Source organism: Vidua chalybeata, chromosome W (assembly GCF_026979565.1).
Source record: "Vidua chalybeata isolate OUT-0048 chromosome W, bVidCha1 merged haplotype, whole genome shotgun sequence".
NCBI lineage: Eukaryota > Metazoa > Chordata > Aves > Passeriformes > Viduidae > Vidua > Vidua chalybeata.
In genome coordinates, this window is record NC_071569.1 from 2,267,769 (window position 1) to 2,293,095 (window position 25,327).

Consider the following 25,327-nt stretch of genomic DNA (forward strand, 5'->3'; position numbering starts at 1 on the left):
TCTAGCTGTCAATTGTATAAATGATCTTTTAAGCATTTGATGTTATATAACAATAATTGTCTACTCCATAACATGAATTCAAGTTTGTTTATTGCTGTGTCTCTGTCATGGTTTAACCTCAGCTGGCAACCAATTACCATGCATCTGCTTGCTCACTTCCCCTTCTCTCCCAATGGGATGGGGAGGAGAATCAGGAAAGAAAATAGAACTCATGTGTTGATATAAGAGCAGTTTATTTGAAACAAAGTAAAAGATAATAATAATAGTAATAAGAAGGAGAGGGAGAGAGGGAGATATAAGCCAAGAAAGACAAGTGATGCACAATACAGTTGCTCACTACCCGCTGACCGATGCCCAGCCTGTTCACAAGCTGTGATGAGCCTCCTCTTCCAGGTAACTCCCCCCAGTTTATATACTGGGCATGGCATTCTATGGTGTGGAATATCCCTTCAGCCAGTTTGAGTCACCTGTCCTGCCCATGCTTCCTCCCTGCCCTTTGTGCAGCTCCTCACTGGCAGAGCATGAGACACTGAAAAGCCCTTGCTTTGGGTAAGCACTACTTAGCAACAACCAAAACATCAGTGTGTTATCAACATTATTCTCATACTGAATCCAAATCACAGCTCTGTACCAGCTACTGAGAAGAAAATGAACTCTATCCCAGCCAAAACCAGTCTTTTCTCTTTATTTTGAAAAGCAATAGATTATTCGTTTTCATAGGAACAATATATTCTTTTAAAAAGGCAAAGATTCTACCATAATGAATGCTCCTGAGATGTCTTGGCTGCAGCTAGAGCACTGAGTGCACACTGGAAGTCCTAGTAGACTCAGGTGTGGATGTCTACATCTCTCTGAATTGTTCTTCCCAGAGCACAGCTTGTCATATTCATGCACTCTTCTGAGGCATTAATATTCATTCCCATGTTTGTTCTGGTAGCCTGAAACTTTTGATAGTGAGAAAACAATAGATAAGTATGATTCCACTTCTTTGAGAACTTTCTAGTGTAAAAGAATAGATAGTTGCTCAATTGGGGGTCCTTGCTTATCCAGTTGTAACACCAAGATAATGCTCTTCTTGCCATCAAATTAAGTCCTAAATTTCAACACTGAGCAAATGTTAGTCTCCTGATGGTTTCTGAAGGTAATGTTGATAGTGGCCAAAAAAAAAAGAAGGGAGGGTGTGTGTCATGACTGTTATAGGAAAAAATCTTAAATGCTGCTTAGCCATGAAGATGCTCTTAATTCTTTTTTGCACACTAAAGAGTTGGGAAAACTTTCTCACTCCCATAACACACACTTTCTCACATTTAGTGGTAGAAGATGATGAAGATGATTTCCCTGCGATGCGTTCTGATGGGGATTTTTTACATAACAGTAACAGCAGTAAGGAAAAATGTAAGTGTGTCAACTTTTTCACTGAATGTTCATATGAATGGTATGATAAGCCTGATACAAGATGGGTATTTATGTTCTTTTCTAAGCAGAAAATGACAAGAGTAGTTATTTGAATGTATGTGACAGGACATTCTTATTCACGTAAAGATAATAATGAAAAGCAGTTAAGGAATTATAATCTGAGTTATTCTTCATTCACACAAATATTAATGCAAGACTGTTAAGCTGGAATTCCCTATTTGTGTCCAAAGCCATTTCCACTACAAAAATCTGTTGAAACAGCTGCATCATTTGTATACTGGGAACTGAGATTTGTAACAGGCAATTGCAGTTTTTCTTGCAAGTATTATCTGCTTTAGGAGTGTGGTGAAGCACAATGCTTTTCCAGTTAGGTGTGCCCCATTATGGTTTTTCTAACTTCTGTGTCAATGTAAGGATTAAGTCAACATTGTTACTGAATCTCACTCATCCTAATTTTAGCACTGTTTAAAACTGTGTTTTTCAGTGCTATGCTGAACAGAATTCTGATTTTTATTCTTTTCTTAAATGATCTGGTTATAGTCATTGTACTCACTGCATCCATTCACCAAATGTGAATTCCTCATGCAAGTCTTGCTTTTTTTAGAAATCTGATACATCTGGCCTGACAGAAGTTGTGTATGCATTTAAAAAAAAATCTATTTGCATTCTTCTTATACTTTCTCTTGTTTCCTGGCTGAAATTATTTCCGCATTGACATTCTATAATGGTTGACAATTCAGTATTTGTTAGACTTTGGTTCAACAAAACTTTGAAGCAGTACAGTTGCAAATCTGATGGAATCTCCAAAAAAAGTACTTAACAAAAGCATGTTTAAAATTGTAGACACTTTCTTCAAGAATCTGAAAAATATATGTGCAAAATAAGCCTTTTCTGTCTTCTGCTTTTTATCTGGCTCTAGTTCCCGATGTGTTGCATGTTTCCTTGCTGTATTTAAGTTTTCTTTCTAGATTATTATTATTAAACTGTTAGGAGGAAAGGAATTGGAAGGAGTTACAGTATACTTCCAGAGAACTAAAAATATGAGTAAATTTTTTTTCAATCATATAAAAAGTTTGCTCTGCTAAGGATTAATTGTAGTGATCAGGAGAGGGTATTTCAAGGACCCAAAAGGGTATCACTGGATATTTGGGATAGCTGCTGTAGAGACAGATGAAATTAGACAGTTGAATACCCTGCCTGGTGTCTCAGAGGACCCTTCTGCTGTGGGACTGCTGAGAGTCAAAGAACAACAGGTACTGATGTCTACCACAGCAGTGCACTGTTGACAATACTGCAGCAACCGGGACTCCATGACCCCCATTCATGAGATGATTCATGAACCAGAGAGCCAGGGAGTGGTCAGCAAGATTTGCTCACCTTCTAATAGTCCTATATGGCCAATGCTTGAGTCCAATGGAGAGTGGAGGCTGACAGTGGACTATCATGGCCTGAACGAAGTCACACTACCCCTGAGTGCTGTTGTGCCAGACATGCTGGAACTTCAGTAGGAACTGGAGTCCAAGGCAGCAAAGTAATGGGTTTTTCTCCATTCCTTTAGCAGCACAGTGCAGGCCACAGTTTGCTTTCACCTGGAGGGGTGTCCAGTACACCTGGAACTGACTGCCCCAGGGGTGGAAAAGCAGCCCCACTATTTGCTGTGAACTGATTCAGGCTGCACTGGAAAAGGATGATGCTTCTGAACACCTGTTGTACATTGATGACATCATGTGGGGCAACACAGCAGAGGAAGCTTTTGAGAAAGGGGAGAAGATAATCCAAATCCTCCTGAAAGATGTTTTTTTCCATAAAACAAAGTAAGGTCAAGGGACCTGCCCAGGAAATTCAGTTTTGAGGAGTAAGATGGAAAGATGGACATAATCAGATTCCAGTGGATGTGGTCAACAAAATAGCAGCTATGTCTCCCGTGACCAGCAAGAAGGAAACATGGGCTTTTCAAAGTGCTGTGGGTTTTTGGAGAATGCATATTCCAGAGTACAGTCAGATTGTATGCCCTCTCTATCATGTGACCTGGAAGAAGAAGGATTTCAAATGGGACCCTGAACACAAACAAGCTTTTGAACAAATTAAACAGCAGATTGTTCATGCAATAGCCCTTGGGCCAGTCAGGACAGGACAGGATGTAAAAAACATATCCTACACTGCAGCCAGGGAGAATGGTCCTTCCCGGAGCATCTGGCAGAAAATATCTGGGGACACTCGAGGATGACCCCTGGGGTTCTGGAGTAGGGGAAACAAGTGATCCAAGGCCTGCTACACCCCAACTGAAAAAGAGATCTTGGCAGCTTTTGAAGGGGTTTGAGCTGCTTCAGAAGTGACTGGCCCTGAAGCACAGATCCTTCTTGCACAATTACCAGTGTTGGGCTGGATGTTCAAAATAAGTCCCTTCCATACATCATGCCACTGATGCTATGTGGATCTTGCTACAGGGATCTTGAAGATCATCATGAATTGGCCCGAAGGAGAAAATTTCCAACTGTCATCAGAAGAAGAAGAGGAGCAGGTGACGTGTGCTGAGGAGGCCCTACCATATAATCGGGTACCAGAAAATGAAAAGTGACATGCTTTCTTTACTGACAGTTCCTGCCATATTGTAGGGACAAATTGAAAATGGAAAGCTGCTGTATCAAGTCCTTAGTGGTGAGTTGCAGAAGCTACCGAGGGACAAGGTGAATCAAGTCAGGTTGCAGAGCTGAAAGCCATCCAGCTGGCTTTAGATATCACTGAGCGAGAGAAATGGGCAACGCTCTACCTCTACACTGACTTGTGGATGGTAGCAAATGTTCTGTGGGGGTGGCTGGAGCAATGGAAAAAGACCAATTGGCAGCAAAGAAGTAAACACATCTGGGATGCCAAAGTGTGACAAGACATAACTACCCAGGAAGAGAAGTTGGCTCTAAAAGCCCATCATGTAGATGCACACATACCCAAGCATTGGGCTACTGAAGAGCATTGCAACAATGGACAGGTAGATCAAGCTGTGTCATGGTTGGACACTGGCGCAATGCCAGCGTCCCCATGAAAATGCACCTTCCCTAAATAAATGCTGTGAGATGCTACCAGGAACAGAGCAGAGCAGGCCCAAGCTTAATAGCAAAGGAAAAAAAAACTTTATTAAACTACTACTAATACAGAAAACACATAAACTAAATCCAGGATGAAGACCTTTTAGAGCACCCCTCCTCCTCCCAATTCTAAAGACACCCAGCCATGAAACATCACCCAGGATTCCTGATCAAATTACCACCCTTCAGGTAATCCATACTCAAACTATTAAGGGAGAGAGAAGTCTCTCTTGCACCACAGACCCCCCAGGAAACACAGCTGCCCCCTTGTGTTTCCCTGTCACACATGGCAACCGCCTGGAGAAAATCTGCCAGTGTGACACTCTCCATTCCATGTCACAGTGCTCTCACCACCGTGCATGGACAGACTGCTCATAGGGCTCCTTTAAGGATGCTTTGCCACAGACCCAAAGATACAACAGTTCAGTTTCTCATCCTGGGACTACAGTCCCCCCCATTTTCCCCTGGGGCCGAGGGGTCCAAAAACAGGACTCATCTTCTTCCCGAAGACAGAGGGTATCACCATTCCCTCTTCAGCTTTCTTCGTTTCTCGCCATTCTTGTGCTGTTCGAAGCTGAAACAGGTCTCCCTGGGTCACCACTGCATCCCCCTAAAATGCAGTCTCTATTGCAGGAGATTTTGGTTCAGTCCATGGCTAACAAGAAAAGTCCAGCCAAAAGCTACTTCATCATCTCTTCCCACCTAAATATTTCTTCTTCTAACATCTCAGGTCCCGGACTATCTCTCTTCCACTACAAATCAAGGAGGAGTAATACTTTTAAAAAGCCCTCATTTCCTGGAAAGGGTTAAAAGTTCAGACTCCCTGGACGGCTGATATCTCAGTCTGGCGTTCCGCCTCCCATGCTGGGCATTCCCCCCCCTTCTCCTTCTCCTCTGCCGGCAGATTTCCAGGTGCCGCCAGGCTCTCTGTCTCTTTCCCTCTTAGGTGGGGGGGGGACAAAGGCATCTCCACTTCTCTCCACCCTTCCGTCCACAGGAGCTGGCTGGGTTCCAGACCCTCAGCCCCCTCGGCCTACCTGGATGAGGCCGCGTGGCTTCCCCTCCCCCACCCAGCCTAAGGCTGGGCAGGGGGGGAGTCTGCACTCTCTGACGACCGGAACCAAAAGAGAGAGTTCTCCTGGGAGTTCTTGCTTTTAACCCCCTGTGTTCTCAGAGGCGTGTCCATACTTTCAGTGGTCACTCCAGGTGCCAATATCCAAACCTGACCACTGATTGGTTTGACCCAACTTCCTGGAAAAAATTCACTTCCATGTCAAACCACGACAAGCTGCCAAGATTAAAGTGTCTCAGGTAGATATGGACTGGAAACCTAAGGGTGAATTATTTCTGGCTTGATGGGCCCATAACGCCTCAGGTCATTAAGGAAGAGATACAACATATGGATGGGCTTGTGACTGAGGGATGAACTAAACCATGAACACCATCTCCCAGGTTATCCTTAAGTGTGAAACATGCGTTGCAATCAAACAGGCCAAGTTGGTAAAGCCTCTGTGATATGGGGGATGATGGCTGAAATATAACTATAGGGAGGCCTGGCAGATCGATTACATCACATTCCTGCAAACCTGCCCAGGAAAACACTATGTGCTTACAGTGGTGGAAACAATCACTGGATGGATGGAGACATATCCCGTGCCTCACGTCACTGCCCGGAACACCATCTTGGGCCTTCAGAAGCAAGTCCTGTGGCCACATGGTACCCCAGAAAGATTTAAGACAATGGGACTCATTTCAAAAATAGCCTCATAGACACCTGGGCTAAAGAGCACAGTATTGAGTGGATATATCACACACCAGCCTCTGGAAAGATCAAACAATGTAATGGACTGTTAAAAACCATATTGAAAGCAATGGGCAGTGGGACATTCAAACATTGGGATCTGCATTTAGTGAAGGCCACCTGGTCAGTTAACACTAGAGGCTCCACCAATCAAGCTGGCTCTGCCCAATCAGAGCCTCTACATACTTTAGAAGGGGATGAAGTCCCCATGGTGCATATGAGGAATGTGTTACGGAAGACAGCTTGGATTAGTCCTGTTTCAAGCAAAGGCAAACCCATGGGCATGGGACTCTTTTTGCTCAAGGACCTGGGTGCACTTGGTGGGAAATGCAGAGGGACAGGGAAACATGATGTGTACCTCAAGGTGATTTGATATTTGGGTGAGAACAGTCTTTAATGTTGAATTGCATATGTAATATGGGTTGTTGAATGACACTGTATGTTGTAAATACAATGGAGAATGAGTATGAACTGATGCAGTTACACCAGTCATGGACTAAAAGAATTCAACAAACATCTTGGGGGTATTTCCAGTGACTACTGAAATAATACCTGTGCTTGTGCATAGTCATATGTATATATATGTATATAGTTGAAAGGTATAAAATCTGGGCATGATATTAATGGTATAAAGTAAGGGATGGATAATATCTTGGGTACAGAAACAAGGGGATGGATTTTTTTTACACTGTCTTTTCAATACCACCCATGTCACCACTGGGGGGTGTAGATTTGGAAGGGAAAAAAACAAGGCTGGAAACAGGAAAGTTTTTTTTATTTCTGGGCTTACTCTGGAGAGGGTGTGGGACCGGGACTGCTGTCGCTGCTGCTATGCCTCCACTGCACCAGACAGTGAGCCCCTGTATCCACGCCACTGCCCTGGAAAGAGAGCCTCTGCAGTGGGGCCCGAGCTGTGCCAGGTGGCGCAAAGTCAGCATTTCAGCAGCACAACTCATTTGGATGAACTAGTTTTCCAAGTTTCTTTTTGTCCCTGCTTTATATTGTTTTCGGGCTAGGGGGAAAAAGTTAGGCTGTGAGAGCCTCCCGATATATCTTTTTGTTTTTCCAAATACCATGTTGCCCCAGTCCAGGGCCAGTTACCATTCTGCCTTTGTCTGGGAAACCATGCCAGGTGCCATCTTTGGGAGACATTTGTGTTTCTTTGGTGGTGAGTGCCCTTTTGTGGGTAAAACTCTTTTTCTCTTTTGTACATTCTTTTATTAATATTGTGTGGGTATTGCAATTTTTCAGTAAGTTGTGATTCCAACTTTTAATCTCTCCTAGTGTTCCGCCATTATCAGAAGGGGCAGGGGGAAAAGGGAACATCTTCAGTGGATTTAACTTTCTAGCTTGGTTTTAAACTAGTACAGTTCCCTAGGATCTTTGAATGAAAGAGTCTAGGTTTGAAAAGACAGGTATCTGCTAAGGAAGGAAGGAACCTCCCCTGGAATGGAAAATGTAAACCCCCTCCCTCTGAATTGTTATAATTTTGAAATTAAGGGGGCTCTCAGGCAAAGGTATGGGAGCAGGAATAACAGTTCTTTACTAGGGAAGAAAATAAAAAATAAAATACACAATGCAGTAATACAAAACAACACTGACAGAGTCAGAATACGACCTTACACCCTGTTGGTCAGGGTATTGGTAGCAGTCCAATTGAAATGGTGGCTGCTGTCATCCTGGAGTGGCAGATGTGGTTCTGTTGAAGCAGTGAACCTGTAGAAGGGTGTAGTCTTCCTCTGAAGATCCAGTGGAAAAGACAGCTGCTCCTCTGGGAATCCAGTAGAAAAGGCTGGCTGTGTTCTTCCAGATCTTTGATTTAATCCAGTTAGGAATGCTTGGCTCCTCCCTCTGGGCAGAGCTTCTCACAATGGGATGATGTAGTTTTTCAGTCATGCAGTGACACTAAATGGCCCATTAACAGAAGATATCTCGCCGGAGGGAGGATGGGTTGTGGAAGAGATAAAGAAAACTGCCCAACTAACAAAAGATAACTGCCCCATCAGATAGGAATAGAACACACCCCCATTTCCAACCTAAGACAGAAAGCTTAAAAGAGCACTATGAAGGTATTCAAATTTATTGCTCACTTACCAAATAGAAAATCTGGTAACTGAAACAATGACCATTTGTATAAAGCACCAAGGGAGAGCCTGGCTGATGCATATTTACCCAGTGGGATTGTAGAATCTAAGAATGTAGAATCTAGATCAGGAAGTGTTACCATTCATCTGCTCAGGAAAATGAGTGCATTTGGGTTTAAATTATGCAATAATAAGAGCAGAAGGTGGTACTTAAGGGAACCTCTTTGAAGATGAAAGATGGTTTTGTACTGAAACTACAAAGATGGAAATGGTACAGAGACTGAAAGAAGATTTTTATATAAAACACAGTGGGATTTGTATTGGATTTTAATGCTTTGAATGGAGGAAGAATATTTAACAATATACAGCTGGAATAATGAGGTTGTTTTTAGAGGAAAACTAATTATATTGATACTATTGCTATCCACAGAATACCAACAACAGTAGGTGTAAATAAATTGGTTGTGTACCAAAGCATTTCTCTTTCATTTAGAATTAGTTTAGTGACAAAATATGATAGGGTGGCATAAAATGGAAAATATAAAGGAACTTTGTTTTTCTACTTACCGTCTTTTAAAACTAGTCTTTCATTTCAGTTGAAAATATTTGATTTGGAACATCTGGGAAAGGAATACAAACAGCATCTTTTGAATAAGAAGGCACAACTGATCTATCCTAACAAAAAGAGATGTGTAGGACAGGATGGCTGAAGACCTTTTGAAAGAGGCTAAAACATGCTACAAAAAATCCATTTTAAGAAAGACAAGAGAAAACAATTAATGAATAAAGCAAAATTATTAAGAGATAGGACAATTAAAAAGAAACCACTTGAAAGATGTTGAAGTTAACGTAGAAGAAAAATAATACTGCTGCATCTTTCAACTGGCAACATACAGTTTGATCTCTAGGCAAGAAGAGCAGCTGCAGTGATAACACTTTTCTATTATCCTTTAACTTAAACCTACAGATCTCCTGATACAAGATTTCATTTTGAAATTTGATGACACTGACTTTGAAACTCCAAACTCTATATGTATCACTGCTACTTTGAGACTAGTTATTAAAGAATTACTGATGAGCCTACCTTCTCAGCCCCTGAATCACCAGTCCAGCCCAGATATGCAGGGTCTTGAGGGAAGGCACGTCAGGAGATGGGCAAAGATACAAAAGAGGCTCCAATTCCTGATGTGGTTCTCCAAGCTTGTTTAATCCATGAGATGGAGGGGAAAAGAGACCGAACAAGAAGGGTTGTGGCCTTATCTAGCCTCTGGACAGGGAGGGCTTTCTGGCTCTCCGCCAACCCCAGGGGAGCAGGAAGGAAGGGACCCTGTTTATTTGATTCCAGTCACAGGGTGTCGCTTTTCGTTCTTTTCTTCTCTCTCCGACTTCCTTGTTTTCGCCCGGACACTCTCTCCCGGAACGCTGGCCAGGCATTTCCGGGAGCTGCCGGAGAGAGAGAGAAGCGACAAACACCTTTGCAGGTTCGTCTGATACGGATACAGCTGTTTAAATAGCGCTAGCAAGACCGAGATAAAGAGACTGAAGAGAGTGGACACTTGTTGTGCAGTCCAAAGTAGGTTGTATTTGCCCGATCGCCGCACATACAAGTGACCCCGATCTCGGGTCCAAACAAAGGTTTTATAGGAAAAAATAAGAGATAAGGTGAGACCAATAGAACAATGCCCAGTGTGAATACATTATAGGTAAAATCCAATGGGAATAACTCCACGGGGAAGGATGAATACACGTAAAAATACAGAATAGAAACTCCAGCTTTAGGTTTAGGAAATAGAAACTCCCATCTCAAATTCACAAAGCCCTTTTGCTCCATTTGCGTAGCTGCACACTGCAACATCTCCCTCTTTTTTATTTAATAAAATGAACGGAGCTTTGGGGAAGGAGAAACTGCGGCTATCAAACTGCAGTGTTGTTTTGTTTTCCATCTTCCCACCATTCTCCTCCTGTGGAGGCAGCAGCAACCACAACAAGTGCGGAGGCTGCAAACTTGGAGGAAGCAATGCTAAAAATGATTCGCTTGAGAATCCCAAATAATATTAAAACTAAAAAAATTGCAACTACAAAATAACAAATGTCCTTTAGAAGGGACAACACCCACCCAGAAAGATCCCAGCCTTTAAACATGCCCTTGAACCAGTCTTCATTCTCCTGCTTCACGCTGCCAATGAGGTTTCTCATCTCCTGGATGGATGATTGAACACTTTGGCCTTTTGATGACAAATTGAAGCAACACAATCCCTCAAATTCTTTGCATCCATGCCCATGTGCCAACAGCAGGAAATCGATAGCTGCCCTGTTCTGCAGGGTGGCTTTCCTGGTAATTTCCTCCTCTGCAAGCAGGTCACTCAAGGCTGCCAATGTTAAACTTGCCTGCTTCGTCACCCAGCATTCCAAATTGCCTAATTCACTCAATGCTTTGGCTGCCGCTACCCACGGTAGGAACACAGAGACAGCAACCCTTTTCGATTTTGCCCAATGGTAAATTTCGGCATCACAATGTTCATCAAATTGACTTGCACTCTGTTTAGTAATTTTTGTTTCACCTTTTGTTTGCCCAATTGGAATTTGAGTCATGTTGGGGGAAGCAAGGGAAAGACGCCCCAGAGTGCATGGACCTCCAACCAGATGAGAAGGGATTCCTGGATATGCTCTATCCCCACAGATGAAAAACATTCCCTTTTCCAGCTTGCGGGGATAGAAATCCGTGGTGCTAGGGACCTCTAAAACAGCAACAGCTGTGCACCATTGGCTTGCTCTGAATTCCATCTTGTATTGTCTGACCTGTGCATATTGTTTTATTTCTTTATCTGGAAAAAAATTAAATTGAACGCAAAATTCATCTTTTGTGGAGCCCAGAAGTTCTAATTCCTGGGGTTCTCCATCAGCAGCGGGCAAGTCTAGAACAAACCTTTGCCACAGGAGCAGGGGATTCTGAACAGGTATTTTAACACGTTCTACAACATCCTTGTGCTTGTAGAACTCTGCCCAGATGTTTGGTGGATTTTTTTTCATTTAACTCAGTTTGCAAATGAATCAAGGACTTGGGAAATTCTTGCCCCTTGCTTGGAATCCCTACCATGCATGTGGACATTGGATTTTCTGCTGAGGCAGTGGCTAAACACAGGTGTTCTTGTTTCAAGGCTTGGGCAAGGGCAACCCACACATTTTTTCGTGGCTGAGGGACGATCCATGCATCCCCTGTGGACAGGTAGAAGGTCATTTTCTGGAGCCAAACGAGGAGCAGGAACGTAGAAATTGACATCCTGCTGGTCTGAAAGAAAAATGAAACCATACAACAAGGTAAACTAACTATAAAAATTCTGCCAGTATAAAGGAAAAACAGAAATTAGGGTTCTCTTCCTCCCTTGCGGCGTTTCCTGTTTGACGCTACTGCGTCATCTGTGGGGTCTCCAACACCCCCTTGACCCACCCCATTTGTATCATCACGCAGGGTAGGTCTGCGCTCCCCAATTAGTTTTTTTGCTGGTTGGAGAATTCTCCCCCTCCCCCCTTCCCCCCTGAGGAGGCGCTGTCCCCCGAAAGGGGCACTGGCTGGTGAAATGGCCTTCCTCATTGCAGTAATAACACCTGCGTCTGGGAGGAGGAGAACTCGATGTTGGGGTTTCTGAGGTTGCTGATGTTGGAGCAACCACTTTTCCCTGAGGACTTTCCACCAAGTCCTCTGCCATCAGGGTGGCTTTTCTTGTGCACTCTTCGATGAGCTGATCCAGCGCAGGTGGAGGTGACGCTGGATTAGCCATGATGACTCGCCGACAGGCCTCATTTGCATTTGTGGTGACAATTTCAAACGCGATTTCGTCTCGTGCTTCTTGCCCTTCCACCTTTTTCTCGACTGTGTCTCTCACTCGATCAACAAAATCCATGAATGGCTCTGAAACAGACTGCATGAGAGCAATACAAGGTATTACAGGTTCTTTTGAGGGCATACTAAGAAATGCCCGTTCTGCTGCATCTTTTGTGAGATCTAACACTGGTTTTGGAATCCCTGCTGCCTGTTTTTGGGCTTGATTCCAATCTTTTTCACCCACAAGATGTTCGAGGGTGATCTCATCATCCTCTATATCTTTTGCATAATCGGGACTCTGCAAAATTCCTGGAACAAGGTCTCCTGCAAACCTTTTCCAAGTTCTTTCCCACATTCTGTATTCTGATGGAGGGAGCAAGCAACTGAACAAGCGCTTTAAATCAGCGGGAACTAAGGTGTTAGAATTGAAAGTTGCTTTTAACATGCTCTTAAAAAATTCGCTTTTTTGCCCAAATTCACGTTTCGTTTTGCAGAGTTCCTTTATGCTTTCGTATGAAAGTGGTTCCCATCTGGGGTTTTGCCCTCTCGCGTTGTACAACACTGGCGCGAGAAACAAGGAGTTTGAATCCCTGCCTGCTTTCTGTTTCTCAGCTTCGGCCTCCCCACCTTTCCCGTCGCCATGGGAACCAGAGGCCGGGCTCTGGGAAACAGGAGGAACGGGGGCAGGGTCCGGAGGCTCGGGGGTGGAGGTTTGTGTGGGAGTGGCTGAGGTTGGTGATGCCGTGTGGAGCGGGGCGGGATCGGGTGGTGCAAACTCGAGAGGTGGAGCTGAAGGAACCACCTGGACGGGCGGTGCTGTGGGCGGAGGTCTGCAGTAGCATTTTGGAGGGGTTTGGTCTGCCGCAAGAGAGGAGGAGGAGGGGTCAGGACAAAGGGAAGGAGGGTCAGGGACTGGTGTGAGGGGGGGGGGTACCTGGGAAGGAGGAGTTCCCACCGTGCTTCTTTGTCCATCTGGTGATGAGACAAAGACCCCCGCCACGCGGCCGCCGCCATCTTGTGGCGTTTCGTCCCGTGGGGGGTGAGGGAAGGGGTTAGAAGGAGTACAGAAGTTTTGGGAACAGCAACAACCCTGGAAAGAAGCAGAAGGTTTAGGAACAGAAGTTTCAACAGAGCGATTAGCATTTTCAGACCGTGGGGGTCGGGGAGACGGGGGAAACAAAGCAGATGGACTCTTTTCTGTTTCCCGCGTTTCCCGACTGTCTGCACCCTCTTTAACAATGTCATAAACTAACAAAAAGATCCTCATGAAACCCTTTTTCACTGAAGGATCCCCCTTCTTGGTGCCTTCTGTTAAAACTGCGCCAACCCCTTTCCAAAAACTTTCTGCCTCACATCCTGAGCTGAGACGTTTGGAAACTTTAAAGTCAACCACTTTATAAACTTTTTCACAAAACTTTTAGAAAAACCTTCTCCTGACTCTGTCAGGGTTAATTTTACTTGGTAATAAATCTCTTTTTGCTGCTTGGACAACTTCCCACCCATGTTGCCCATCAGCAAGCCTCACCCGCCTGCTGCTGAAAAAGCAGAGAAAAAAAACCTAAAAAAGTCTAAAACCCGACGGCGGCTACCCCGCACGCAGCGCGCATGCGTGCTCTCTCCCTCCGCGGGAACTGGGGTCGCCTCCACCCAGATCCACTAACCGGGGCCTTCCCGCGTTAGTTTTGAATCTTACTGATCCGTCGACCCTTAGAAAACAAAAAACAGCAGCAGTTCTCGGTCTGAAGACGTCTTCTGGGGTGTGCAGAAGTTGCGTCCTCTCTCCGCTGGAAACCCGGAACTCGGCAGGAGCCGGAGGAGTTTCTCAGCGGCTGAGCGGAGGGAGCGGAATCCCCTCGGACTCGCTGTGGTCCAAGCGGCTTTCCCTCCGGGCGGACTCTGGCGCTGGCGGTTCGGCGCTAGCAGCCGTGTCTCCCGCGTCTGGAAAAGCCCCAAACCAGAACGCTATCTGCCGCGCTATGAAAACAGTTTCCGCATCAAAGCCACACGTTCGGGCGCCACTTGTCGCTTTTCGTTCTTTTCTTCTCTCTCCGACTTCCTTGTTTTCGCCCGGACACTCTCTCCCGGAACGCTGGCCAGGCATTTCCGGGGGCCGCCGGAAAGAGAGAGAAGCGACAAACACCTTTGCAGGTTCGTCTGATACGGATACAGCTGTTTAAATAGCGCTAGCAAGACCGAGATAAAGAGACTGAAGAGAGTGGACACTTGTTGTGCAGTCCAAAGTAGGTTGTATTTGCCCGATCGCCGCACATACAAGTGACCCCGATCTCGGGTCCAAACAAAGGTTTTATAGGAAAAAATAAGAGATAAGGTGAGACCAATAGAACAATGCCCAGTGTGAATACATTATAGGTAAAATCCAATGGGAATAACTCCACGGGGAAGGATGAATACACGTAAAAATACAGAATAGAAACTCCAGCTTTAGGTTTAGGAAATAGAAACTCCCATCTCAAATTCACAAAGCCCTTTTGCTCCATTTGCGTAGCTGCACACTGCAACAACAGCGGTCCCTGAAAAGGGGAAAAGCATAGCCCAGAGCGCACTGTAGCACCTCCCACTTTTTTGTTTAACAAGGTTACAGGAATTCACTGGACTCAATTTAAACCTGAGTATGGGTTTCCCACCACCTATGGTTGGCGGCATAGTCAGACCTCCTCAGGTTTGCCAACTCTATGTGGTTGACTTCTGAGGTAGAAGGTATGAGACCCTTGATAGCTCTGAAAATCAAGTGACGCAGGATCCCGAACGCCAAGGTTACAAGGAACAGAGTAACAAGAAGTAACAAAATTGATCTAACAATAGATGTCCACCACCCCGTGAATCCCCAGCCTTTGAACAATTCTTTGATGACAACTTGGATGGGGTTCATCACAGGGTTGAGTGGGAGGTAGGTTTTCTTTAGAAGGGAAAAACAAACATTTTGAGAACATGTTAAAGTCTCTGTTTCTGCCGGAAGGAATTCACACTTAGGAAAAGTCTCCTTCTTCCATTCGGCGGTGTCTTCTCTTTGAAGCATCAGCTACTTGCTTCTCATCCCCTTCTGTCTGACCTGGATTCTTGGGGACAAAAAGTTTCACCCACTTCTGGGGAATCCACCGAGGGCCTGAGGGGGTAGCTACACACGCGTAGCCACGACCCCAGGTCACGAGAGCATAGGGACCCTTGGTTTCCCAAGTTTCTGGATCCCTAATCAAGACCGGTGGATGCTGAGACAGTTTGAACTGATTGACACTGTTAAAGTGATGTACAACTGGTGGACTCATATTTTCAAATGAACAGTTCAGAAAATTGATGGTAAACATGGCTTTGCAGAGCTTCTCCCATGGAGACATCCACGGAGCTGAACTGCTCTGTCTTTTCAATACCTGTGTGAGCGTCTGGTGTGCATGCTCGACCACGGCTTGACCTGTGGGGGAGTGGGTGATGCCAGTCTTATGTTCCACTCCCCACTGCTGGAGAAATTCCAGAAACTCCTTGGATGCATACGCTGGGCCATTATCCATTTTAATCGTTTTTGGAACCCCCAATACTGAAAATGCCTGCACTAGGTGCTGTTTGGCATGTGCAGCCTTTTGTCCTATATGAGCAGAGGCATACACTGCACCTGCGAAGGTGTCCACGCTTACATGAACGCATTCAAGGTGACCAAAACTTTGAATGTGTGTGATGTCTGTCTGCCACGCCTTACAGCTGCCAAGGCCCCGGGGGTTTACCCGCATGCCCATCGATGGCATGGCCTGGAGCTGGCAACTGGGACAGTTGGCCACAATGGCTCAAGCCTGACTCCGTGTTAGCTGGAACTGTCGGATCAGACCTGGCACATTCTGATGGTAATGCTGGTGACTCAGCCTTGCCTGTTGGAAGACGTCAGGGAGACGTGCTTTTTCGACTGGAGCAGCAAGGGAGTCTGCTTTGCGATTCCCCTCTGCAATCTCACCTGGCAAATCAGTGTGTGACCTCACATGCATCACAAAGAATGGATGCTCTCGGTGAGAGATTAAATAAATCAGCCTTGAGAGCAGTCTGAAGAGATGTTCATTCTCTGTTTCTTTGAGCACGACCTGCTCCACCCTGGACACTACTCCTGCCACATAGGCAGAGTCTGTCACCAAGTTGATTGGCTCAGAGAACCTCTCAAAAGCTCTTACCACTGCAGCCAGTTCAGCCACCTGGGGGGATCCCTCCACAAACTCGCCATCAGCTTCCCAATGCTGAGTCTGTGGATTTCTCCAAGTCATCACCGACTTGTGGGAAGTCCCAGATGCATCCATGAACACTGTGAGAGCATTGAGTGGTCTTCAACTCCTTTTCTCTCGAGGAATAAGGTGGAATTCCTTGTTGAACAACTTGTGAGATGGGGCAATGGACTGATATTTGTCCCCTGTAGTTGTCCAGAGATAATTGGAGAATGGCGCTGCTCTGGAGCAAATGCTCAAACCTCCCTTTGGTCAGTTTCTCAGAAGAGTTCCCTCCCTCCTCAGAAAGCCTGACTGGGAGGTGAATACATGTAAAGTCACACCCTGCTAATTCGCACAATCTCACCCTGGCCTTCCGAATCAGCTTTGCTATCAGCTCTTGTGGCTCAGTGATGGTCTTGGATCTTTGGTTCAAGACGAAAACCCACTCTATGATCAAGAGTGGATCCTTCTGCACCTCGATCCATTGGAAAATCAATCCATGCAAATGTGGCCACTTTCCTAGAACAATGAATTGGAAAGGCATGTTTGGGTCACACTGATGTGCCTGCCTCTCTGACAAGGCCTTCTGTACCTTTTCGATTGCTGTCTTTGTCTGTGGGGTCAGTTCCCTGGGGGAGGCCAGCTCCTTCTCCCCATTCAATAAATTGAAGAGAGGGTCTAGGTCCTCGTTAGTGAGGCCTAGCCAGGGCCTTACCCAATTCAAAGACCCACACAAAGAGTGGAGGTCCACTAGTGTTCTGGGGTTGCAATTGATCTCCAATTTCTGCGGGATAATAGTCCTTGCAGCGATCTCCAGACCCAGGTATTTCTGAGGTGGCATCCTTTGAACTTTGTCGTTCTGCAATTGAAATCTAGCAGAGGTTAAAATCTGAACCACTACGTCAAGCGTGTGTTGGAGTATAGAGTCATTGGGGGCACACACAAGCACATCATCCATATAGTGAAGGATGATGGCGTCCTTTCTCTCTGCGCGTACTGGAGACAGTAGTGAGGCTACGTACTGTTGGCATATGAAAGGACTAGATTTTAGACCTTGGGGCAAAACTTTCCAGTGATAGCGTTTCATTGGGGCTTCTCGATTGATGGTGGGAACCGAGAATGCAAACCTCGTGGCATCTTCAGGGTGCAGTGGAATTTGGAAGAAACACTCCTTGATATCTAGGACAGCCAATTGCCAATCTCGAGGGAGCATTGTTGGACTAGGCATCCCTGGTTGGAGTGGACCCATGTCCTCTATAAGTTTGTTTATTTCTCGGAGATCGTGTAGCAATCTCCACTTGTCCTTCCCAGGTTTCTTTATTATAAACTGCAATAGTGGCACATTGACAAACTGACAGACCAGGAAAAGAAAGCAATGTCCAAGTGGGTGATAAGTCATCAGGTTGCCCCATGGCATAGCAGGAGTTACTTTAACTTGCTTGGCTCAGCTTCAACATGAGTGTTACTTCTGCTTTCTAATATTTTCTGACATTATTGCATAGTGTTTGATTTTGTATTCTGTCAACCTACATATGAGTTTGACGCAGACTAGGTACTATTTTGTCACATATTTTAAGTGACTTGTTTAAATAGCCTTAGTAACAAATGGCCTGGTCGACAGCAAGAAGTAGTTGTTGGAACTACCAAACACCACAGTACCTGGATAATTCAACATATTTGATACTTTTATATCATACCTTTTTATGTTGTGGTTTTTAAATCTGTAGTTACCTGCTAAAAGCAGACTTGAAATATTACCATTGGTGTTTCATTGCATTTTGAAATAGTTTCTTTCTTAGTGCTGTATTGGATATGTTTTAAGGCTGCTCTGTATTAATTAGGCCTCACTTCAAGCTGTCAAACTGCTATTGTTACAAAGTATTCCCACTGCCTCCACCCACATGATTTGCAGAGTAATACGGCATTACAAGCAGACTTGAAATACAGTATAGCAAGATGAAGCTGAAGGGATGTGTTTTTCTTTTTAAATCTCTTTCCTTATCCAGTGAATAGCAGAAAATTATTAGCACTTCTGTTTTTTATTTTTAAATTAAATTTCTAGCCAATCTATTTTCTTCAAACAGTGATAATATAAAGCATGCATGTAAAATGCTTGTTTGAGTTGAAGGCAGTTATCAATGAGTAATTCATGTTTGGTTTTAGTGTTTCCATATGTGACACCCAAAGGAATTAATGGCATAGACTTTAAAGGTGAAGCTATAACTTTCAAGGCAACTACTGCTGGAATCCTTGCTACACTCTCTCATTGTATTGAACTCATGGTAAAACATGAAGAAAGCTGGCAAAAAAGACTAGATAAGGTAAGATGATATTCCTTTAACTTTTGTTGAAAAAATTGTTTCTTCAGCTTAAAATTGAAATTTCAAATTAGTTGGTTTAAACTTTATTATTCCATGTATTAATTTTATTTTTATGTACAGCACTTATTAATTTTAGATGCTTTCATTATTTATTACTCGTTTAACATGTTAAAACCCATTCTGACTGTTGGTGATACAGTAACATTACTCATCATATTTTTTCTTTTCTCAGCCCTGTTCAGATAGTATTCCTATATTTTTAATACTATAAAGGTCCTGATAGCATTCTACAGCAATAAGTGTATTGCTTGCAGCCCTCTAAGAGAGACCTAATTATATATGCTTGCAAAATGATGTGAAAATCTCTGAAATGTTTTGTGATAAGAAATGGTGATGTCCTCATTTAGGGAAAATTTGGGAGAAAACCTCCAAAGGGGTTCCTCTAGAAAGCAAATTCAAGTGGCCCCTCCCCCAAGTGGTTCGGGAAAAGATTTCCTTGGAGAAAAGTCGAAAAACCTGTTTATTTAACAGGCAAAGCATTCACCAGCATGAAAAAAAAAGAACAATATGAAACAATAAAACCTCTCACCGCTCCAAAGAGATGACAAACTCAGAAAGTCCTTTTCATGGGTTGCAGCTTGGCTCACCCAGTCTGTTATCAGTCCCTCCGGCACTGGAAATGTCGCTGCCCAGGCCTGGCCCAGTGGGCCACAGGTGCAAGCTGCCAGTGCTCTTCTGGGTTTTCAGTCCAGAGCACGTTTAAACCGTTCCAAGAAAAAGAAAAAAAATCACAGTCCAGGGAACTTCTCTGCCTTAGCTAGCTAAAAACTAATTAAAAAGCAAAGGAGAGCTCTCTCTTGCTGTCCATGCTGCAGACAACAGAGTCCCGGAGAAGGATGTGGGGGAACAAGTGTAGTTTCTGATAACAAACTCTGAGCTTCTTGCCTCCCCGCCCCCCCCCCCCCCCCCTTAGCTCTTGGAACCAGTCTTAAAGGTGCAAAACTTATTTCTGCGTTAAACAGCCGAATGGGTGACAGAACTGAGGAGAACAACCAGTTCTAACTTTAAAGGCCTAAGACACAGGTTTTTCACTTATCTTTAGGAGACTAAAGAGATTAGTTTAAGTCATGTTTTATACCAATTGGTTAATTTTTGGGGTGGGGCTGGGCTGATATTAGGTTATTCTTATGGCAGTCATAGTTCATGGTAAGCCTACTCAATCACTATAGCAACTTGAAAGGAGCAGTGTCTTCTCTCTTCAGATGAGATGTGCTAGAAACATGGCTAGGTTGTACTTCAGGCTTTGATTTCTAGAATTCTGCCATCACTGGCTGGTGTCCCGTACAGTCCTTTAGCCATTATTGTCTGGTTTTAATTTAACATATTTCCGTATGGTGTATATCACATTTCAAATCTAACTCAATATGTGTTAGTGGTACACAATTCAAAGAATGAAGTTATTCAGACAAAATACAACCATGTTTGAATCCTTGTCCATGGCTCCTGGCTCTTTGTCCGTATGTCAGACCTGGTCCTATCTAACTGTATTGTGACTTCTGTCAACATTTGCTTTATTGCATCATCTAGGTAGTTTGAGGAATTATAGCAGACCTAAGACTTGAAGCTTGTTCATAGGATTGTAGGGTAATTTAGGTTAGAAGAGACCATCTCTAGTACAACCTTCTGCTTAAAAGAAGGACAGTTTGAATCAGATCAGGTTGATCATGGATTTATCAAGTCTGATTTCTAGTCTCCAAGGCTGAAGACTGCAGAGCAATTCTGAGTAGCCTGTTCTGATGCTCAACTGCTGTTATATATCCCCTTGGAACAGCTCTTATTCCAGTATCTGCCTACTGTTTTTCCTCTTCCTACTATAGACCACTGTGAAGAGTCTGGCTCAGTTTGTTGATGACCTTGGAGGTATTGGAAGGTTACTATTAAGTCCCTCCACAGAAGCCTTCTCTATTCCAGACTGAGCAAACAGAGTTCACTCTTGCTGATCACAGTTTGCTTACAGCATGGATGAAGTGATTTTTTCTTGTCAGTAGGTTAGTATATGTTATTACAAAATAATATGTTAGTGTAGAATTCGGTTTAGTTGTCATATTTTTCTTCTTCTGTGGACTAACGTTAAAGCTCTTGTTTTCAGCTGTAAGCAGTTAAAAATTCAAACCTAAAATTCACTTTCACTCATACAGAATCACAGAATCATTTAGGTTGGAAAAGACCTTTAAGATCATTGAGTCCAACCTTTGAATGATCACCACCTTTGTCAACTAGACCATGGCATGAAGTGCCACATCCAGTTGTTTCTTTAACACCTCCAGGGATGGTAATTCCACCACATCCCTGGGCATTCCATTCCATCGCTTAACAACCCTTTCCATGAAGAAATTCTTCCTGATGTCCAACCTGAACCTTTCCTGGTGCAACTTGAGACTATGTCCTCTTGTCCTGTCACTAGTTGCCTGGGAGAAGAGGCCAACCTCCACCTGGCTACAACCTCCTTTCAGGTAGTTGTAGAGAGTGATAAGGTCACCCCTGAGCCTCCTTTTTTCCAGGTTAAGCTCCTTCAGCCTCTCATCATCAGACTTGTGCTCCAGGCCCTTCACCAGCTCTGTTGCCCTTCTCTGGACTTAGAATGGTCAGAGATATTTCCAACATATTTACCAACATCAAGTCTTGTGGTACCCTCTTACAAGAAATACAGTATTAATCCTAAAATCAGTTACCTATTCTAATACAGTAACCAAACATTGTTAGTCTGCTCAAAGAACTGGCAGTCTAACTTGTCAACAACCCTTTTCCAGAAACAAAGAAAAGATAGAATGTTCATTCCCCACTCATAGAGGGGCCATCTGATTGATGGTCAGCATCTTGATCATCGTTCAAAGGTTGCCTGTTGGCCACATTCTGTTTTTGGTGTCACAAGCCAGGGTGAACACACCTCGCAGGTATCCACGGTACCCCAGTATCTGGAAACACATGCATACCCGCGGCCCCAAGTGACAAGGTCACATGGGCCCTCCCACTTATTAGTGGTTAGGTCCCGTATCCAGACTTTCGCTTGAGGCAGGTGCATCTCACCTGAAGAGTGCAACGAGAGAAAATGATTTAGAATGACAGGATTGTCTGGATTTTGTGGCACTGTAAAATTATTGATTGTATAGAGAGCCTTTTCCAATAGACTATGCGGGATTTCTCCAGGCATTCCCCTTTTTTGCTTATCCAGAACACGCTTTAAAGTACCATGAGCACGTTCAACAATGGCCTGGCCCGTTGGAGAGTGCAGGATACCAAGTTTGTGTGAGACTCTCCATAAGCACAAAAACTGCCATGTCTTCTGTGAGACATAGACAGGGCCGTTATCAGTTTTCACAGAAGAAGGTATTCCCAAAATTGCAAAAGCCATTCTCCACTGGGCAATCATGTTGCGACCCTTTTCTCCAGTATGAGCAGATGCCCACATAGCAAAGGAGAAGGTGTCAATAGACATGTGCACATACTTAAGGTGGCCAAATTCAGCGATGTGAGTAACATCTGTTTGTCAAAGCTGCAAGGCTCTTAGGCCTCTGGGGTTCACCCCCGCTGGTAAAGGTGCAGCAAGTCTGTGACAGTCAGCACAAGAACTGACAGTGTCACGAGCCTTGGTTGGCATTAACTGAAACTGTTTCTGCAGAGTATGTGCACTTTGATGGAAAAAATCATGTGACGCTTTGGCCTGCGCAATCTTGTCGGGCTGAGGCCCTACCCACGCAGGGTTAGCTAACCTGTCAGCCCTGGCATTACCTTCTGTTATGAAACCTGGTAAATTGGTGTGACTCTGAATGTGCAAGATATAATACAAATTAACTCGGGTGTGAATTGCACACCACAAGGCTTTCAATAACTGAAACAAAACCACGTTATTGACTTCCTTCAGAAGTGAACAATCCAAACATTTGGCTATGTCTACGACATAGGCAGAATCAGTGACCAAGTTCAGAGGCACCTGAGAAAATTTCTGGAATGCCATGGTAACAACCTTTAACTCAACCAGTTGGGCCGAGCCTGACTCATGGCCTTCCAGCACTTTCCATCCAGATTCATCCTTCCAAGTAACAATGGCTTTCCCTGTTTTTCTGGAGCGTCAGTGAAGACAGTGGGTCCTTGCACCAGCACCCGACTACTTTTTGGCTGCAAAGATAGATTGGTTGATTTTGCCAGCTACAGTAACTTATGACTGAGCAGATGATAGGCAATCTGCCCTGAAAAGTTTTGCAGCACACTTGGCAAAGGAACACTGTTAACAAAGCTCCATTCAAAGTCTTCCCGTTGTACTGAAAGAATAATTTTTGCGGGATATGCTGCCATTAATTGCAAACACTGTTGACGGCATTTGATTATCAAATGAGCGATCAATTCAAACAATGTGGGTGCTGTCTTTTTCGGTTGATGGGGCAAGAAGACCCATTCCAAAATGTGCAAGGGATCAGACCATTTGTCACTCCATTGCCCAATGATACCTGTAGGATGAAAATCTAGATTGATAATGAAAACAGTGATATCAATGGAAGGATCTACTCGATGAACCTGACGAGCAGAAACAGCTTGTTGGACTTCCTCCAGCGCTCGTCGCACCTCAGGAGTCCATTTTCAAGGTGATCTCAGGTCAGGGTCCCCCCTTAGAATATCATACAGCAGGGACAATTGTTTTGTGGTTAGTCCCAAATAAGGACGTAACCACCTGATGACACCCAGCAATTTCTGGGCATCATTCAGAGTCTTAATAAAATCTGAGAACTGTGCCTCTTGATGCTGAACGGTTTGGTCCAGTATTTTGACTCCCAGATATTTCAAAGGAGGATGCTGTTGAAACTTCTTCAGAGCCACTTGCAGCCCATAAGAATGCAGAGCAGTGAACAGTTGAGGCTGTATCCTCAGCAACTCATCCTGGGTGGATGCTGCCACCAGGATGTTGTCCATATAGTGATATCAATATGCATCAGGAAACTGCTCATGGACTCCAAACAAGGCCCAAGCCACATACCATTGACAAATAGTCGGTCTGTTTCTACAGCCCTGCGGCAAAACTTTCCATTGATATCTCTGCACAGGTTCAGCATTGTTAATTGCAGGCGCAGTAAAGGCAAACTTTGGTTTGTCATCAGGATGCAAAGGAATTGTGAAAAAACAGTCCTTCAGATCAATGATCAAGATTTCCCATCCCATAGGGAGCATGGTGGGTGAGGGCATACCAGGCTGCAATGCCCCCATACTTTCCATCACTGCATTAATTTTCCGGAGGTCCTGCAACAGCCTCCATTTCCCAGATTTTTTCTTTATCACAAAGACAGGAGTATTCCAGGGACTAGTGGAAGGCTCAATGTGTCCCTGTTGCAATTGTTCCTGAACCAATTCACAAAGGGCAACCAATTTTTCTTTTGTCAGGGGCCACTGGTTTTCCCAGATGGGTTTGTCCACTAGCCACCGTAAAGGCAGCATAGGATATTTTCCGCCCTTTAGTGCAGTAGCCCCAATTAAAAATCTGTCTCAATTCATACCCCCCAGACTGTCAATACATCCCACCCCCAGAGACTGATCGGAGCTGTAGTGACATAGGGCCGAACTGCAGCCATCTGCCCATCCATGTTTTTGATCAGCACAGACCATTGGCTTACAAAGGTCTGCGTTGCATCCCCCAACCCTTAGATGGCCAACCCTATGGAAGACAAAGGCCACATAGGAGGCCATGCAGAGAAGGAGATGACTGTCACATCAGCCCCTGTGTTGATCAAACCTTGAAGCCAGATCTCTGGCAGACTGGCACCCAGTAGAATCAGGGTACATGTCATCTGTGGTCACTGAGCAGAAATATCTGCAGACCAGAAGACTTGTGGTGGTCCTGTGGATTCAAAGCCACCATTCTCACAAGTCCACTGGTCAGCCCTGGGGACACATGACTGAAAAGGCACAAGTTGAGCAATCTGAGTCCCTGCTGGAATAGTGACAGGGGGAGGTGGGCATAGAAACCATGGCACAAATTTGACCCATAAAATCAGAGTCACTGACACCTGGGTGCACAAAGATTCCTTGGAAGGTGGCACTAGATCTTCCCACAAGCAGTGCACTCAGTCCTTGCCCTAAAGGTCCAAACACATCCAAAGGAACCTTATGTACATGACAGGATTCTAAGATGACTGTGGTTGCGGTATGTACATACACCCCGGCTGAGCCGTGGGTGCTGCCCCTGAACTGGTTGAGCAGGCCCGTGCCGGTGCCATGCCCTGGGGAATCACTTGTTTCAGAGTGCAGTTCCTCTGTGCGCGCATCCTCCTGTTTCCCAGGCTTACCAAAAGCTGGCCATTGGCATGATATTTAGACTTACATTGGTTTGCAAAATGACCTGCCTTTAAGCACTTAGAGCACAAGAAATTGGTACTAGTTTCTGTCTGCTTGTGTGTTCCCTGTTTTCTCTTGCCCTTATTTTTTCCTTTTTTCTGTTGTCTGTCCCCTGAGGATTTCTGGCCTGGCCGTAAGGCAGCCGCTAGAGCAGACATTTTGTAGTCTACAGTACCTACTTTGGAACATGCTTGGACCGTGTCTGTTAGCATTGGGTCA

General features: G+C 44.6%; 1 protein-coding gene across 8 annotated transcripts in view; it reads left to right on the forward strand.

Annotated features, from left to right (window-relative positions):
- Window positions 1-25,327, forward strand: part of LOC128802372 (ceramide transfer protein-like) — a 208,831-nt gene that overhangs the window by 131,696 nt on the left and 51,808 nt on the right. For 7 of the 8 annotated variants that reach the window (XR_008435390.1, XR_008435387.1, XR_008435391.1 and 4 more), the window contains exons 6-7: window positions 1,312-1,395; window positions 18,570-18,727. Coding sequence is in view for 4 of the 8 variants with exons in the window: in XM_053968693.1 (XP_053824668.1) it covers window positions 1,312-1,395; window positions 18,570-18,727 (242 nt within the window). In the remaining 4 variants the exon portion in view is untranslated. The remainder of the gene's footprint in view (window positions 1-1,311; window positions 1,396-18,569; window positions 18,728-25,327) is intronic. The other variant, XM_053968692.1, reaches the window with a different exon arrangement.